Raw genomic sequence first — 17,331 nt, 5'->3', positions numbered from 1 at the left:
TCCAGCCACTTACTGCCCAGCCTGGATTTGTGCTTGGCATTGCCTCCACTCAGTAGCAGGACCTTGCACTTGGTCTTGTTGAACCTCCTGAGCTTGGCTTGTGCCCACCTCTGCAGCCTGTCCAGGTCCCTCTGAATGGATCCCTGCCCTCCAGCCTGGCTGCTGCACCACACAGCTTGGTGTGGGCAGCAAACTAGAAGAGTAGACTCACACTTGTTACAAAAGAAACAATTGCAGCCAAGGAGCTGTGTGGCACCAACTCACCTGAATCTTAACATTTCTAACTTAAAGTAGTAAACCAGCAGATTTTTCTCATGCAATTTAACTCACCCCAGCAAGAGACAACTGTGCTGGTTTACACTCCTGTAAGAGATTGCTTTGTTCTCTGTTTTTCACATTGTAAGAGTATGTTTGCCTTCTTTTTCCTCTTCTCTTCCCCAGCTGCAGTGTGTCACAGTGGTATGATTTATCAGCAGTGCTCTTCTTTCTGTAAACACTCCTGTTCTTCACTTTCCATGGCAAATATCTGTGGTGATGACTGTGCAGAAGGATGTAACTGTCCCGATGGGAAATACTTTGAGGAGTCAGTCAACTTCTGTGTAGCACAGTAAGTAAGCAAAAAAACAGGGGGTGTGTGTAGCCACAGTTACTCTTTACAGCAATATTGAAGGCCATTTTTCTGCTGCTTTCCCTCAAGATGCAGACTGCTTGCAAGCAATATGTGAATATTTCATATGCTTTATGCTAATCAACAGTGGGACCTCATCTGCTACTGTGTGTATGGTCATCTACTGTGCCACACTGCTTTAGAGAAGGGTGATGAAACTGTCTGAGTTCATGGGAAAGCATTTTCACATGAAAATCTTCTTTTGAACACTTCAGAAAAAAATGAGTCAGGATCAGAGTAGTAATAATTCATAAAGCCACAGATAGCATGGAGAAAGCAGCTAGGAGTGGCCTTTTCTGTGCCTCAGGAAGCAAATCCCTTCAGTTGAACGGAAGGAGTGGATCAAAGAAAATAGTTTTTGTAGGTTGTGTACCAAAATTTTATAGCTTACCATTATCCCAGGCTCACAGGATGTAAGGGGCTGGAAGGAAGCCAATGAGATCATCCAGTCCAACCCCCCTGCCAGAGCAGCACAATCCTATCTAACACAGATCACACAGGAACACATCCACAGAAGGAGACCCCACAACCTCTCTGGGCAGCCTGTGCCAGCGCTCTGGGACCCTTACAGGAAAGAAGTTCCCCCTTGTGTTGAGGCAGAACCTCCTGTGCTGCAGCTTACATCCATTGCTGCTTGTCCTATCCCAGGGAGCAGTGAGCAGAGCCTGTCCCCCTCCTGGCAGCCCTCAGATACTGATAAACATAACATAGAATCAGGCAGGGTTGGAAGAGACCACAAGGATCAGCCAGTTCCAACCCCCCTGCCATGCCCAGGGACACCCTACCCTAGAGCAGGCTGCACACAGCCTCAGCCAGCCTGGCCTGAAACACCTCCAGCCATGGGGCCTCAACCACCTCCCTGGGCAACCCATTCCAGCCTCTCACCACTCTCATGCTCAACAACTTCCTCCTCACTTCCACTCTGAATCTCATCACCTCCAGCTTTACTCCATTCTCCCCAGTCCTGGCACTCCCTGAGAGCCTGAAAAGTCCCTCCCCAGCATTTTTGTAGGCCCCTTCAGATGCTGGAAGGCCACAAGAAGGTCACCTGGGAGCCTCCTCTTCTGCAGCCTGCACAGCCCCAACTCTTTCAGTCTGTGCTCACAGCAGAGCTGCTGCAGCCTCTGAGCATCCTCCTGGCCCTGCTCTGGATGCTCTCCAGCATCTCCACATCCTTCTTGTAATGGGGGCTCCAGAACTGGATTTATCAAATCCCCTCTTAGTCCTCTCTTCTCCAGACTAAGCAGCCCCAGGGCCCTCAGCCTCTCCTCATCAGGCAGTGCCCTCCAGTCCCCTCATCATCCTCATAGCCCCCTGCTGGACCCTCTCCAGCAGATCCCTGTCCCTCTTCAACTGGGGAGCCCCCAACTGAGCACAGTATTCAAGATGGGCAGTAACTGAGTTCAGACACTGAATCAGAACCTGGAATGAGCACTTGTACAGGTGTCAGCGTTCTGAGGAGCACTTGCTGTTCCTTGTGACATGCACCTGTGATGTTCATACTGCAGGGATGCAGATTGTTTCAAAGCATTAAAGAGTGTGAGTTAAGTTGGTATTCCTGCATTCTTGCATGGTTTCTAGGGAATTCTATTGCTGCATCTATCCCACCCAGCTCTTATCACAGACAGAGGTATTGATGCCAGGCAGCTGTCCAGCCCCTTTCTCTGAGCTTGTAGCATTGCATGGGGTTGGTGTGACCCAAGTGCAGGACCCAGTGTTTGGCCCTGTTAAACCTCTGTAATGGAGGGGTAATTAATTAATGAGGGATGATATATTTTCAAACCTAATACTGATTATTAATTTTGATATTCAGAACTCTTGCCACCCCAACCACCAGTTTTAATGATAATGAAGTTCTCTTGCAGCAGTCACGGGAACATTATACAGAGGAATAATATAGGACCCAGAACAAATAACTAGCAATAATGTAACATAGTCTCATTGATGGGATAGGGCTGAGGGATAGGTTGGACTGGATGATCTTGGAGGTCTCTTCCAAGCTGGCTGATTCTATGATTCTGTGATTCCTCTGCCCAGTGATTTTTGCAGTTCTTTGAATGGGAACTATGTGTTGCCATACTGCTCCCATAACTGGGAGGAAAAGCTCTTTCTGTAAGACTATTGCACAGAAACAGCAAATAAATAGTATGGACATAGAGGAAAATGCTGACTGCAGCAGTTTTGCCCCTGTCTCCAGTCAGAGTGCCATCCTTCAGAATCTGCCTTCAGATTCCACCTATTGTAAAAGGCTAACAATGAGTTGCTGAATTAGAAGACAAGCTTATGGTGACAGCTTTATAAATGGGTTGTCCTTAAGTCCCATTTCATCTTGCTTTTGTTTCTACATGCATAAATGTTCTTTTAACAGATCTGCCTGTCATTGTCTTTACAAGGGCAAAGCCCTCCAGCCTGGAGAAACCCTCCTTACGCCAGCGGGCTCCTGGTAAGTTTGAGCACCAAGAGTCCTTTCTTCCCGTGCCATGCTCCCTGTAGTTCGGATGCACTCAAGAGCTGTGTGGATTTTTCCACACAGAATGAAGGACTGTTACACCCAGGCTTTGTTTTTGTAAACATGAGCCAGCAGTGTGCACTTGCAGCCCGGAGGGACAACCACAGCCTGGGCTGCAGCAGGAGAAGTGTGGCCAGCAGGGCCAGGGAGGTGATTTCCCCTTCTACTCTGCTCCAGTGAGACCCCACCTGCAGTACTGCATCCAGTTCTGGAGCCCCCATTACAAGAAGGATGTGGAGATGCTGGAGTTGTCCAGAGCAGGGCCAGGAGGATGCTCAGAGGCTGCAGCAGCTCTGCTGTGAGCACAGACTGAAAGAGTTGGGGCTGTGCAGGCTGGAGAAGAGGAGGCTTTGAAGGGACCTTCTTGTGGCCTTCTCAGATCTGAAAAGGGGCTACAGAGGTGCTGAGCTGGCCTCGCTTCTAGGCCACACGTGAGGAGAGACTCAGCCTTACACCCATGTGATGCATAATGGTCAGTCCGTTCAGTGAAGCTAAGTGTGATGCCTATGCAGTGGAGTTCAGTAGAGGGGCATGGATTTTGATAGGCTTACAAAGCAGAGATGGGCTGTCCACACCTACAGAGGCAGACCTGACCAGCTACCCCCCTTGATCCCCCTTTGCAACAGCTTAGCCACAACATTCCTTGTTCAAAGGGCTCTCGCACGGCTCAGAACTCCCTCTGCTTCTCTGCCAGCCTCTTGTTAAGCCTTTCATCACCCCAGACCCTCAGGTCCATTTCCTCAGGGCTTTTTTCCAGCCATTCACCATTTGTTTTCCTGCAGTTCTGTATTTTATCCCCAGAAGAACAAAGCTGTGCTTCCTAGTGTCTGTGCAACAGGAAACCTGCATGCTCTGTCCCTCCATGCTTACCATGGGTGATGAGGTTTTGTGCAGCATCCCAAACCACCTGGCCCCATATTCCCACAGAGCCTAACACACTCAGCTGCTTTTCTGCTTCAGGGGAAGCCAGGCAATTAAACAGCACATAAACACACACCTTTGTGAGCTTAGGCTCTCTCTACAAACCTGTGGTTAAAACCCAAGAATACAGTGTTGGTCAGAAGCTTCAGACTGTAATCCTCCTGCTCCTGCTGATTTCCATGGTTTAAGCTGGGCTGTGTTCCATTGTCTCTTTAAAAAATGGGGATGACAAAACATTATCTGCTGGAATAAAGATGGGGTTTGCTTTTCTCTTTCAGCCAGTGTCTGAACGGAACAGTGACATGTGTTGAAGCCACTGTGGAAAACAGAGGTAATGTACAGACTTCCTCACGTTACAGTAGCACAGAGAAAGCTTTTCACTCTGGGTAGTAGTTTGGTTTTCCACTCATCTGTATTTTGGTTATGAGATACTTAGCATCATGACCTGATGGAGCAGGTCCAGAGGACGCCATGAAAATGATCAGGGGGTTGGAGCAGCTCTGCTATCAGGACAGGTTGAGGGAGCTGGGGGTGTTCAGCCTGGAGAAGAGGAGGTTCTGGGGAGACCTAAGAGCAGCCTGCCAGTACCTGAAGGGGGCTACAAGAAGGCTGCAGAGAGACTGTTTGCAAAGGCCTGCAGGGACAGGACGAGGGCAGTGGCTTCAAACTGGAGCAGAGCAGATTTAGATTGGATGTTAGGAACAGGTTCTGTGCTATGAGGGTGGTGGAACACTGGAACAGGTTGCCCAGGGAGGTAATTGAGGCCCCTTCTCTAGAGATACTCAAGGTGAGGCTGGACAGGGCTCTGGGCAACCTGCTCTAGTTGAGGATGTCCCTGCTGAGTGCAGATGGGTTGGACTGGATGACCTGTGGAGATCCCTTCCAGCCTGGGCCATTCCATGACTCTATGATTTAAAATAAGACTTTAGAAACACAAATTGTCTTTTGTTTGCTTTGCTTCACTTTCTTTTTCTTTTTCCATTTTCTGTAGCATAAACTGTACCTACTAATTCACTTAAGAGTTTTTTAGAGATTATATGTGAATTGTAGATCTGTATGCAGTGTGCCCAGGTGGGCAGCAGAGCCAATGGCATCCTGGGCTGGCTCAGGAGCAGTGTGGGCAGCAGGACAAGGGAGGTTCTTCTGCCCCTGTGCTCAGCACTGCTCAGGCCATACCTTGAGTGCTGTGTCCAGTTCTGGGCTCCTCAATTCAAGAGAGATGTTGCAGTGCTGGAAGGTGTCCAGAGAAGGGCAACAAAGCTGTGAGGGGCCTGGAGCAGAGCCCTGTGAGGAGAGGCTGAGGGAGCTGGGGGTGTGCAGCCTGCAGCAGAGGAGGCTCAGGGCAGAGCTCATTGCTGTCTGCAACTACCTGAAGGGAGGCTGTAGCCAGGTGGGGTTGGGCTCTTCTGCCAGGCAAGCAGCAACAGAACAAGGGGACACAGTCTCAAGCTGTGCTGGGGGAGGTCTAGGCTGGATGTTAGGAGGAAGTTGTTGGCAGAGAGAGTGATTGGCATTGGAATGGGCTGCCCAGGGAGGTGGTGGAGTCACTGTCCCTGGAGGTGTTGAAGCCAAGCCTGGCTGGGGCACTTAGTGCCATGGTCTGGTTGACTGGCTAGGGCTGGGTGCTAGGTTGGGTTGGATGAGCTTGGAGGTCTCTTCCAACCTGATTGATTCTATGATTCTGTGATTCTATGTTCTCATGAGAGTAAGATTTTGCTCACTAACCATGTTTAGGAAGCCTTTGGATCTTAATTTCTAGACAGTAAATGCTAATTAATTTCTAATGGATTTAGAAGAGAATTCAGTACAGTGAAATTTTTGCCACTTCTGAAGTTATGTCTACTTAAGGCATAATTACTCTGTTAAGAATGGAGGAGTCTCAGATCTGGAGTACCTAGATCCAGGCACTTTGTATAGTGGGGTGGTTCTTTTGGGTTTTGGTTTTATTTTGGTTTTACATTAAGCCATGTATTCATTTTATATCTGTGTGAAACAAACGAAGTTACAGCCTTTTCTTCAGATGTGTGCTGTAATGTAGGCTAAGTGTGCATCAAAGTAAGTAGCTTTGGTTCAAAACCGAGTAGCAGCTCTCCAGTGTAAAAGAACAGTTGGTCTCATTTAACCTGTGTTTTGCATTTGAAGTTCACATATGCCCTGAAGGAAAAATCTACTATGACTGCAGATTTCCTGTGCCTGGATTACCAGCTGCAGGGGTGAACTGTGGCATCTCTTGTGCAAACCTTGCCATGAACTTCTCCTGTGTCCCCTCACCACCCTGTGCAAGTGGCTGCATTTGCCCCCCTGGGTAAGCTCTGGCAGAACAACCTGGAGCACAAGGCATATACATATTTTTCACAGTATGACTCTCCTCTCTCCTTCCCTTTCTCTTTCCCCTTCCCTTTCTCTTTCCCCTTCCCTTTCTCTTTCCCCTTCCCTTTCTCTTTCCCCTTCCCTTTCTCTTTCCCCTTCCCTTTCTCTTTCCCCTTCCCTTTCTCTTTCCCCTTCCCTTTCTCTTTCCCCTTCCCTTTCTCTTTCCCCTTCCCTTTCTCTTTCCCCTTCCCTTTCTCTTTCCCCTTCCCTTTCTCTTTCCCCTTCCCTTTCTCTTTCCCCTTCCCTTTCTCTTTCCCCTTCCCTTTCTCTTTCCCCTTCCCTTTCTCTTTCCCCTTCCCTTTCTCTTTCCCCTTCCCTTTCTCTTTCCCCTTCCCTTTCTCTTTCCCCTTCCCTTTCTCTTTCCCCTTCCCTTTCTCTTTCCCCTTCCCTTTCTCTTTCCCCTTCCCTTTCTCTTTCCCCTTCCCTTTCTCTTTCCCCTTCCCTTTCTCTTTCCCCTTCCCTTTCTCTTTCCCCTTCCCTTTCTCTTTCCCCTTCCCTTTCTCTTTCCCCTTCCCTTTCTCTTTCCCCTTCCCTTTCTCTTTCCCCTTCCCTTTCTCTTTCCCCTTCCCTTTCTCTTTCCCCTTCCCTTTCTCTTTCCCCTTCCCTTTCTCTTTCCCCTTCCCTTTCTCTTTCCCCTTCCCTTTCTCTTTCCCCTTCCCTTTCTCTTTCCCCTTCCCTTTCTCTTTCCCCTTCCCTTTCTCTTTCCCCTTCCCTTTCTCTTTCCCCTTCCCTTTCTCTTTCCCCTTCCCTTTCTCTTTCCCCTTCCCTTTCTCTTTCCCCTTCCCTTTCTCTTTCCCCTTCCCTTTCTCTTTCCCCTTCCCTTTCTCTTTCCCCTTCCCTTTCTCTTTCCCCTTCCCTTTCTCTTTCCCCTTCCCTTTCTCTTTCCCCTTCCCTTTCTCTTTCCCCTTCCCTTTCTCTTTCCCCTTCCCTTTCTCTTTCCCCTTCCCTTTCTCTTTCCCCTTCCCTTTCTCTTTCCCCTTCCCTTTCTCTTTCCCCTTCCCTTTCTCTTTCCCCTTCCCTTTCTCTTTCCCCTTCCCTTTCTCTTTCCCCTTCCCTTTCTCTTTCCCCTTCCCTTTCTCTTTCCCCTTCCCTTTCTCTTTCCCCTTCCCTTTCTCTTTCCCCTTCCCTTTCTCTTTCCCCTTCCCTTTCTCTTTCCCCTTCCCTTTCTCTTTCCCCTTCCCTTTCTCTTTCCCCTTCCCTTTCTCTTTCCCCTTCCCTTTCTCTTTCCCCTTCCCTTTCTCTTTCCCCTTCCCTTTCTCTTTCCCCTTCCCTTTCTCTTTCCCCTTCCCTTTCTCTTTCCCCTTCCCTTTCTCTTTCCCCTTCCCTTTCTCTTTCCCCTTCCCTTTCTCTTTCCCCTTCCCTTTCTCTTTCCCCTTCCCTTTCTCTTTCCCCTTCCCTTTCTCTTTCCCCTTCCCTTTCTCTTTCCCCTTCCCTTTCTCTTTCCCCTTCCCTTTCTCTTTCCCCTTCCCTTTCTCTTTCCCCTTCCCTTTCTCTTTCCCCTTCCCTTTCTCTTTCCCCTTCCCTTTCTCTTTCCCCTTCCCTTTCTCTTTCCCCTTCCCTTTCTCTTTCCCCTTCCCTTTCTCTTTCCCCTTCCCTTTCTCTTTCCCCTTCCCTTTCTCTTTCCCCTTCCCTTTCTCTTTCCCCTTCCCTTTCTCTTTCCCCTTCCCTTTCTCTTTCCCCTTCCCTTTCTCTTTCCCCTTCCCTTTCTCTTTCCCCTTCCCTTTCTCTTTCCCCTTCCCTTTCTCTTTCCCCTTCCCTTTCTCTTTCCCCTTCATGCCAGGGGAGGTCTAGGCTGGATGTTAGGAGGAAGTTGTTGGCAGAGAGAGTGATTGGCATTGGAATGGGCTGCCCAGGGAGGTGCTGGAGTCGCTGTCCCTGGAGATGTTCAAGCAAAGCCTGGATGAGGCACTTAGTGCCATGGTCTGGTTGATTGGATGGGGCTGGGTGCTAGGTTGGACTGGATGAGCTTGGAGGTCTCTTCCAATTTGGTTGATTCTATGATGCTCTTAGGCAGGGAAGCAGAGTGAGAGAGCATGAATCAGGAAGTTTGTTTGTTTTTGTAGGGGGCTAGACAGGAAGAGGGAGTGAGCTAACCACCATCTCTAGAGTCAGAGTTGGACCCACCCCCAGGGAGGAGTCAGGGGGACCTGGGCTCAGGGTCAAGACCACTACCCCAAGAGGGTTAACCTTTTACACCCAGCACATTTGTTTTAGTGGTTTCCACTTCCATGGGCCAGTCGGGTAACCTCTGCCACCACCCTTCCTAAAGGGTAATTTTTGTCCTGCTGGCTCTGCAGCAGTTGCCACAGCCCAGCTCACCATGCTCTGAACAGGTTGGTCCCTGCTTTATGAAGAGGAGCAGGCACATCAGTCCGCCTGCAGCCTTGCTGAGAGGGAAGGGCAGTCTGGCTGCAGCCTCAGCAGTGTTCTTTCCACGACTGTGCTCTGCAGTTTGCAGGAAGGAGTAGTACATGCAGTGCCTGTGCTCTTGCATAGCAGCTGCTGCCCCTCACCAACAGGGGGCGCCTGTGCTCTTGCATAGCAGCTGCTGCCCCTCACCAACAGGGGGCGCCTGTGCTCTTGCATAGCAGCTGCTGCCCCTCACCAACAGGGGGCGCCTGTGCTCTTGCATAGCAGCTGCTGCCCCGCACCAACAGGGGGCGCCTGTGCTCTTGCATAGCAGCTGCTGCCCCGCACCAACAGGGGGCGCCTGTGCTCTTGCATAGCAGCTGCTGCCCCTCACCAACAGGGGACGCCTGTGCTCTTGCATAGCAGCTGCTGCCCCGCACCAACAGGGGGCGCCTGTGCTCTTGCATAGCAGCTGCTGCCCCGCACCAACAGGGGGCGCCTGTGCTCTTGCATAGCAGCTGCTGCCCCGCACCAACAGGGGGCGCCTGTGCTCTTGCATAGCAGCTGCTGCCCCACACCAACGCACCCCTTCTGAGGCAGGAGAGCTGCACATAGGGAGGACCATTTGACACAGACTGCTGGGGAAACGTTGTCTTTGATTGGATGGAAGATGAGCTACCCCTGGCAGGGTTTAGATCTCACACCACACATTCAGTTATGGTGACCTACTTGTGAATGTACCCCTTCCTCTTATCTGCTTGTGAATGTACCCCTTCCTCTTATCTGCTTGTGAATGTACCCCTTCCTCTTAGCTGCTTGTGAATGTACCCCTTCCTCTTAGCTGCTTGTGAATGTACCCCTTCCTCTTAGCTGCTTGTGAATGTACCCCTTCCTCTTGATTGTTTTGTTTTGAAGGATGGCTGAACATAGAGGGAAGTGCTATATTCCTGACAGTTGTCCCTGCACCTGGAAGGACAGGGAATTTCTCTCAGGAGAAGTGATAGCTACATCCTGTTACACCTGGTGAGTGCTGTGCATTTTGTACACTTCCAAATCATCTGGGTCTAGCCATGACCACTAAGAATGACAGAAAAACCTTATGGAGCACAGTTAACATAAAAAAAAAGCCTGTGCTTGTTTGTAGGTGCTTACAGGATAGGTCTTTTATCAGGCTCACTTAACAGACTTAGTAGTGTATGCAACTCTTGGGTAAGTACTTCTCGAGGTCTGTAAAGGAAGCAGAAGATACCCAAGTTAAAAACCAGTCAAGAACATATGCTTGATGCTGAAATCTCTGGAAGAGAGCACATTTGGCATCTGGGGGAATAGAGTACCATGAAAGCCAACCGAGGGGAAAAGAAAGAAATGAAATGTAAGGCAGTGGTAAATAGTCTGCTCCTTTGGGAGCTGCACTGCTTTCACTGTGAGAGACCTGTAAGAAGTGTATAAGAAGATGATGGGGAAAAGGGAAGGGAAGTGAAAAGTGGAGGGAAGGAAAGGGGGAAGGGAAGGCAGAAGGGAAGGGAGAAGGGAAGGAGAAAGGAAAGGGGAAAGGGAAGGGAAAAGTGAGGGGAAAGAGAAGGGAAAAGGAAAGGGAAGTGGAAAGGAAAGAGAAGGAGGAAGGGAAGGAGAAAGGAAAGGGAAGGGGAAAGAGAAGGGAAAAGGGAAGGGAAAAGGAAAGGGAAGGGGAAAGGGAAATAAAAGCATAGCAATAGAATTGGCAATGAGCTAGCATCCGAACCCTTTTACAGGAGCCATACCTGATTCATATTCATGCAAAGCAGTTTTTCATCCCTTATAGTCTGATAGACAAAATATCTACCTTCAGATAAATGTATGTTCAATAGCAATGACTAAAAACGTTGGCACAGTGGCTTTTAATAGCTTAAAATCTGCAGTAGCAAATCAGCTGAGCTCCTGTGTGCACACAAGCAAAACTCTTATCATTTGTCACTACTACCTTCATAGACATTCATGTACATCACTGAACATAGATGATAAGAAAAGTAACCCCCAAAAGATCAGCATCTATTTCTTAATCTCATTCCATATTTGTTTGATACCCTGGAACATTACAGGGAGCACCTGGAGGTCTTTTGCATCGAATATGTGCAGACTTAATAAAAGTCTCTGGAGGAAAACATACAACATTGCTGGTTTGTGCATCACCTTGTGGCATGATGTCTGATATGCACTGGAGGGAGGAAAGGAAATATTTTGCTCAAGACATAAAACATGTAAAGATTTGATGTTTGTTTGTTATGTATTTGTATGGTAGGCATGTGTGTGTTGATAGGAAAATGCTTAACACTTTTCTGCCACAAATAGCTTCAGAAACAGTCTGCAGTATAGCTCTGTATTCTAGGGTCTGAGCTTTTCTACCTTTCCCGAATTTCTTTGTGACTTTGTGATGGTTTGGGTGTTTCCTGCTTGCCCACACTCAAAAAAATCCCCCAGACTAGGCTCAGATGCTGGAAAACTGAAGGAAGCTTTGTATTTACAGCTTAGCACAAGATGCAAGCAGATAGTTACAATATCTACAGCTATAGACAGAGATAGACAAGTGAAAAAGGAATACAGAAACACAACAGCCCTGCCAGAAACCAGAGTCCCCAGGAGGGTCTCCCAACTGCCCTTCCACCTTCTCCCACCCCTCTACCTTACCCCAGACTTTGCCTTATGCTCAAGGTAGCTTGGAGGGTCAGCCAGGGGGGTTAGGAAGCAGAAGAATTAGTCAGGCAGCAAGTTAGAGACAAAAGTGCAGCCCAAAGCCCAGAGAGAAACTTTATGTTTCTGTTCTTATACACACCAGCAAGCCTATGAGTGCAGCAGAAAGTTAGAGAGAAAAGGGCAGCCCAAAGCCCAGAGAGAGAGTTCATGTTCTTGTTCCTATGCATCTCAGCAAGCCTAGGAATGCAGCAGAAAGTTAGAGAGAAAAGGGCAGCCCAAGGCCCAGAGAGAGAGTTCATGTTCTTGTTCTTCTACACCTCAGCCAGCCTAGGAGTGCAGCAGCCATCACCATTGTTCCCTTTTCACAGCCTGTAGTCTAATTCTTCTCACCAAAACATCCCAGCTAGGCTCAAACTAGCACAGACTTGAAACAAAGACTCTAGGAAAGCTTTTTACTGCAAACAGAAAGAAAAAGACCCTGCTGTGTGAAGAGGCTGACTGTTAATTGTCCCTGCAGTGTTTGTCGGAGAGGGATATTCAACTGCACCAGCCACCCCTGCCCTGCGGTGTGCACTGTTTACGGAGACAGACATTATTACACCTTTGATGGACTGGAGTACGACTACGCCAGTGACTGCCAGGCTTACCTGCTAAAGGTAGGAGGATTGTCCATACCTTGCCATGTGCTCAAGGGAGAATTCCCACAGGAGAGCAACTCTTTTGAACGTTGAGGGATGTTCTGCAGAAGAGATGGTTGGTCAGGCCACCCCTTGAGTGCTGTGTCCAGTTCCGGGCTCCTCCATTCAAGAGAGATGTTGCAGTACTGGAAGGTGTCCACAGGAGGGCGACAAAGCTGTGAGGGGCCTGGAGCACAGCCCTGTGAGGAGAGGCTGAGGGAGCTGGGGGTGTGCAGCCTGCAGCAGAGGAGGCTCAGGGCAGAGCTCATTGCTGTCTGCAACTACCTGCAGGGAGGCTGTAGCCAGGTGGGGTTGGGCTCTGCTGCCAGGCAGCCAGCAACAGAACAAGAGGACACAGCCTCAAGCTGTGCTGGGGGAGGTCTAGGCTGGATGTTAGGAGGAAGTTGTTGTCAGAGAGAGTGATTGGCATTGGAATGGGCTGCCCAGGGAGGTGGTGGAGTCACCATCCCTGGAGGTGTTCAAGCAAAGCCTGGCTGAGGCACTTAGTGCCATGGTCTGGTTGATTGTGTAGGGCTGGGTGCTAGGTTGGCCTGGATGAGTTTGGAGGTCTCTTCCAACGTGGTTGATTCTATGATTCTCATTGCTGTCTACAACTACCTGAAGGGAGGCTGTAGCCAGGTGGGGCTGTTGTCTTCTCTCAGGCAACCAGCAACAAGCTGGGGGTCAGGAGTGGGGAACAGGCTCTGCTCACTTGTTCCCTGGGACAGGACAAGCAGCAATGGGTGTAAGCTGCAGCACAGGAGGTTCCACTTCAACACAAGGGGGAACTTCTTTCCTGTAAGGGCCACAGAGCACTGGCACAGGCTGCCCAGAGAGGTTGTGGGGTCTCTTTCCCTGGAAACTTTCAAGGCCTGTCTGGATGTGTTCCTCTGTGACCTGAGCTAGACTGTGTGGTCCTGCTCTGGCAGGGGTGTTGGATTGGATGATCTCTTTGAGTCCCTTCCAACCCCTAACATCCTATGATATAAATCCCTGCTCAGGTATTTAAAAGTAACACTACTGTGCTGCTGTTTTGTGAGTTGGAACAGCTCATATTGCAGAACATGAAAACAAGTGTTTGAGTGTTCCCAAATCTTTAATCTTCAGAATATACAATGTTTAATTAAAAAGGGGTTGCAGTAATGTGAGCTATACCCAAGCTAAATCTGATACACAATCTGGCAGAGCTAAGTAAATGAAACAAAACAAAGTCTGCTTTAGATGCTCTTTTCTCAGACTCTCTTGAAATACATTAAAAAGGCAAAAGCTTTCATGTGATCTCTACCTGCTTAGTAATATTTTCTCAAAATGAAGAAACATTGACCCAGAGTAAGGTTTTGAAGTGTGTCGAGTTAAATACTTTCCATAGTGAGCAGCAGCAGATTAAACCAAAAGTATAGATTCATAGAATCAGCCAGGTTGGAAGAGACCTCCAAGATCACCCAATCCAACCTAGCACCCAGCCCTACACAATCAACCAGACCATGGCACTAAGTGCCTCAGCCAGGCTTTGCTTCAACACCTCCAGGGACAGCAACTCCACCACCTCCCTGGGCAGCCCATTCCAATGCCAATCACTCTCTCTGCCAACAACTTCCTCCTCACATCCACCCTAGACCTCCCCTGGCACAGCTTGAGGCTGTGTCCCCTTGTTCTGTTGCTGGGTGCCTGGCAGCAGAGCCCAACCCCACCTGGCTACAGCCTCCCTTCAGGCAGCTGCAGGCAGCAATGAGCTCTGCCCTGAGCCTCCTCTGCTGCAGGCTGCACACCCCCAGCTCCCTCAGCCTCTCCTCACAGGGCTCTGCTCCAGGCCCCTCCCCAGCCTTTTTGCCCTTCTCTGGACACCTTCCAGCAGCTCAGCATCTTTCTTAAACTGAGGAGCCCAGAACTGGACACAGCACTCAAGGTGTGGCCTGAGCAGTGCTGAGCACAGGGGCAGAAGAACCTCCCTTGTCCTGCTGCCCACACTGCTCCTGAGCCAGCCCAGGATGCCATTGGCTCTGCTGCCCACCTGGGCACTGCTGCCTCAGCTTCAGCTCCTCTCTACCAGCACCTCCAGGTCCCTTTCTTCCTGGCTGCTCTCAGCCACTCTGTCCCCGATTGATGGCAATAGAGCATTTTTAACAGGATAGTGAAACAGTCTCTAACAAAACCAAACCCTAACAGTCCTAAGAACTCCTAAATTAAAAGAAACTTATAAAGAACCCCCAAACAAACACCAAACAGCAAAGCAAACCAAGCCCAGCATGAAAACAGTGCTTTGCTTTTTCAGCTTGGAAGGATATGGGGAAAAAAGTGCAGTGAAGTCCAGAAAAAGAATGTACTGAGAAGCAGGACTGACAGTGAGCTCTTGACTGACTGCCCAGAGCTGTGCCTCTGTCTTCCCTGTTGCTTGGCAACTCTGTGTTATCACAAAGAAGCTGATATTAAGTTGGAGCAGGCTGGATATGGTAATTTACGTGGGAAGATACTCTTGCAGTGGGAAAACCATTTTAGTTCTAGTTTCTGTCAGGGTAAGTAGTTTTCACATGATGAACTGTAGCACACCCCCTTTTGGGTGCATTTCACCTAAAAAGGTAACAAGGGAACTCTGCCTTGGAAAGAGGCTATGCAGACAAAAAAAAAGGAAAGCAAAAGTTCCCCTCCTCCCCCTCTTCATTATTCATTGTAGCTGCTCCTAGTGCTTACTCAGGCATCAGTGGCAGTGATAAAAGCTTGTTGTCATAGCTCTGTGGATTCAGTGCAGATCAGAGAGATGGAACTTGACCATGGTTATTTATCCTGTCGCAGCCAGTGGGAGCTGCTGAGATTTGCCCAAGGCCTCACTGTCTCACACAAACATGAAGAGCTGATCCTCCCTGTCCCTGCCTTTTCATCTGCCTTGGCAAGACTTCAGTGCTACGTTTCAGTTGCACTGCTCAGGCCACACCTTGAGTGCTGTGTCCAGTTCTGGGCTCCTCAACTCAAGAGAGATGTTGAGGTGCTGGAAGGTGTCCAGAGAAGGGCAGCAAGGCTGGGGAGGGGCCTGGAGCACAGCCCTGTGAGGAGAGGCTGAGGGAGCTGGGGGTGTGCAGCCTGCAGCAGAGGAGGCTCAGGGCAGAGCTCATTGCTGTCTGTAGCTGCCTGCAGGGAGGCTGTAGCCAGGTGGGGTTGGGCTCTTCTGCCAGGCAAGCAGCAACAGAAGAAGGGGACACAGTCTCAAGCTGTGCCAGGGGAGGTCTAGTCTGGATGTTAGGAGGAAGTTGTTGTCAGAGAGAGTGATTGGCATTGGAATGGGCTGCCCAGGGAGGTGGTGGAGTCACTGTGCCTGGAGGTGTTGAAGCCAAGCCTGGATGAGGCACTTAGTGCCATGGTCTGGTTGACTGGCCAGGGCTGGGTGCTAGGTTGGCCTGGATGATCTTGGAGGTCTCTTCCAACCTGATTGATTCTGTGATTCTTCCCTGATGAGAGAGGAGGCTGCCCATGTAGCAGTTAGAGAACCTGGGGGACATGAGAGAAGCTGTCAGTCAGCTTTGAATTTGGCTGGGGAAGGACTTACTTTTAATTGAGGTGCATGGAGAGAATGGCAAGGGTGTGTATGTAAAGCAAGTCTTACCATGAAAGCTTTGAGCCAGAAGAGATATGTAATCCATAATGGTGTTTTTTTATCTGGGGTTAGGTTTAAGAGTTTACTCAGAAATAGAGAAAGCACAGAAAACTTTGGATTTAGTGCAGAGCTCTTCTTCCTACATGTCTGGTTTACTCTGAGCTCTACTGAGTCACCACTCCTATCTCTCTGCACTTCCATCCTGCATCACTTCTAGTAACTTAATGCCAACATCCAGTCCTACAAGTAAGGAAATACTTCACATGTCTTCAGAACTCCCTGTTCTGGCTTTGGTCAGCAAAACACTCCCTGTCCCCAGGCTTCTCTCTGCTTCATAGTTGACTGGAAATATAACTCAACTTCTGCCCTTGGCTCAAAGCCCAATCATGCACAGAACTGACTTGAGTGTGTTGATTCTGTTCAGCTGAAGGGATTGGCCTGGTCTGTCAGAAGACATGGGCAGCACTCTCAATTAGCACAGCTAATAGAGCTCCACTGCTGCTCCAAGACCTTGTCTTAATGGCCAAAAAAGGTGTGTTTTTACTGTGGGATCATTAGCCTGAATCATCTGTCCTTATTTCCAGTGTGGCCTTCCTCCTCTTTTCCTACAGCAAAGACATTGCTGTTAAGTAACTCCCAGTGCCCCCTTTTCTTGTCAGTAAGCTAACTGAAGAGGAATGACCTACAATGCCCTACAGACCCTGCAATGTCTTAGGCACCAAAAACACCCACAGACTGCAGGCAAAGTCATTTTCTGAGCAGCTTCATGGCAAGGAGGTAGCTTCCTTGCTCACCTCTAATTTGGCCACCATGGAGTGTATTAGCTTGCATCCTATGGACAAGCTAATGAGTTCATCTCCTTTCCAATTGACCACCTCTAATAAACCAAAAAATGCCCTGGGCTTTTACCTGACTTGGAGGGGAATAATTACTGAGCTGACTCCAGCAGCAAGCCTGGCTTAATTAAAACACAGTGTATTTCCCAAAGAGGTAGTGCCCACTTGTATGCTGAGTGCAACCTGAACCAGCTTTACAACAGAGCAGAGCTGTGCCTTACCCTGAAGTGTTCAGCACTTTTCGACTGGGTTCTCCTGATAGCAGCTCTGCTGTGAGCACAGACTGGAAGAGTTGGGGCTGGGCAGGCTGCAGAAGAGGAGGCTCCCAGGTGACCTTCTTGTGGCCTTCCAGGATCTGAAGGGAGCTACAAAAAAGCTGGGGAGGGACTTTTTAGCATATCAGGTGGTGATAGGACTGGAGGGAATGGAGCAAAGGTGGAGGTGGGGAGAGTCAGCATGGCCATGAGGAGGAAGTTGTTGAGCAGGAGAGTGGTGAGAGGCTGGACTGGGTTGCCCAGGGAGGTGTCTGAGGCCCCATGGCTGGAGGTGTTTAAGGCCAGGCTGGCTGAGGCTGTGGGCAGCCTGCTCTAGGGTAGGGTGTCCCTGGGCATGGCAAAGAGGAATTGGGAGTATGTCCCTAACACCTCTCGAGAGTACACTGGCCAAGGGAGGGAGCAGTGCTCGGGGGAGAGATGCTATAGGCACAGACCAAAGTAAGACACTGCTCATTGTGGCCAAGAGGTGCT

At 49.4% G+C, this 17,331-nt stretch overlaps 1 protein-coding gene across 1 annotated transcript in view; it reads left to right on the top strand.

Moving 5' to 3' along the window:
- Positions 1-17,331, top strand: part of OTOGL (otogelin like) — a 103,785-nt gene that overhangs the window by 36,449 nt on the left and 50,005 nt on the right. The window contains 6 exon segments of the mRNA XM_064142863.1: positions 442-607; positions 3,036-3,110; positions 4,376-4,428; positions 6,240-6,402; positions 9,732-9,839; positions 12,004-12,142. Of these exon segments, the coding sequence (XP_063998933.1) occupies positions 442-607; positions 3,036-3,110; positions 4,376-4,428; positions 6,240-6,402; positions 9,732-9,839; positions 12,004-12,142 (704 nt within the window).

The sequence above is a fragment of the Pogoniulus pusillus genome, chromosome 4, assembly GCF_015220805.1.
Source record: "Pogoniulus pusillus isolate bPogPus1 chromosome 4, bPogPus1.pri, whole genome shotgun sequence".
Lineage (NCBI taxonomy): Eukaryota > Metazoa > Chordata > Aves > Piciformes > Lybiidae > Pogoniulus > Pogoniulus pusillus.
The sequence above is the reverse complement of the archived record's forward strand: the minus strand, read 5'-3'. Positions and strand labels throughout refer to the sequence as shown.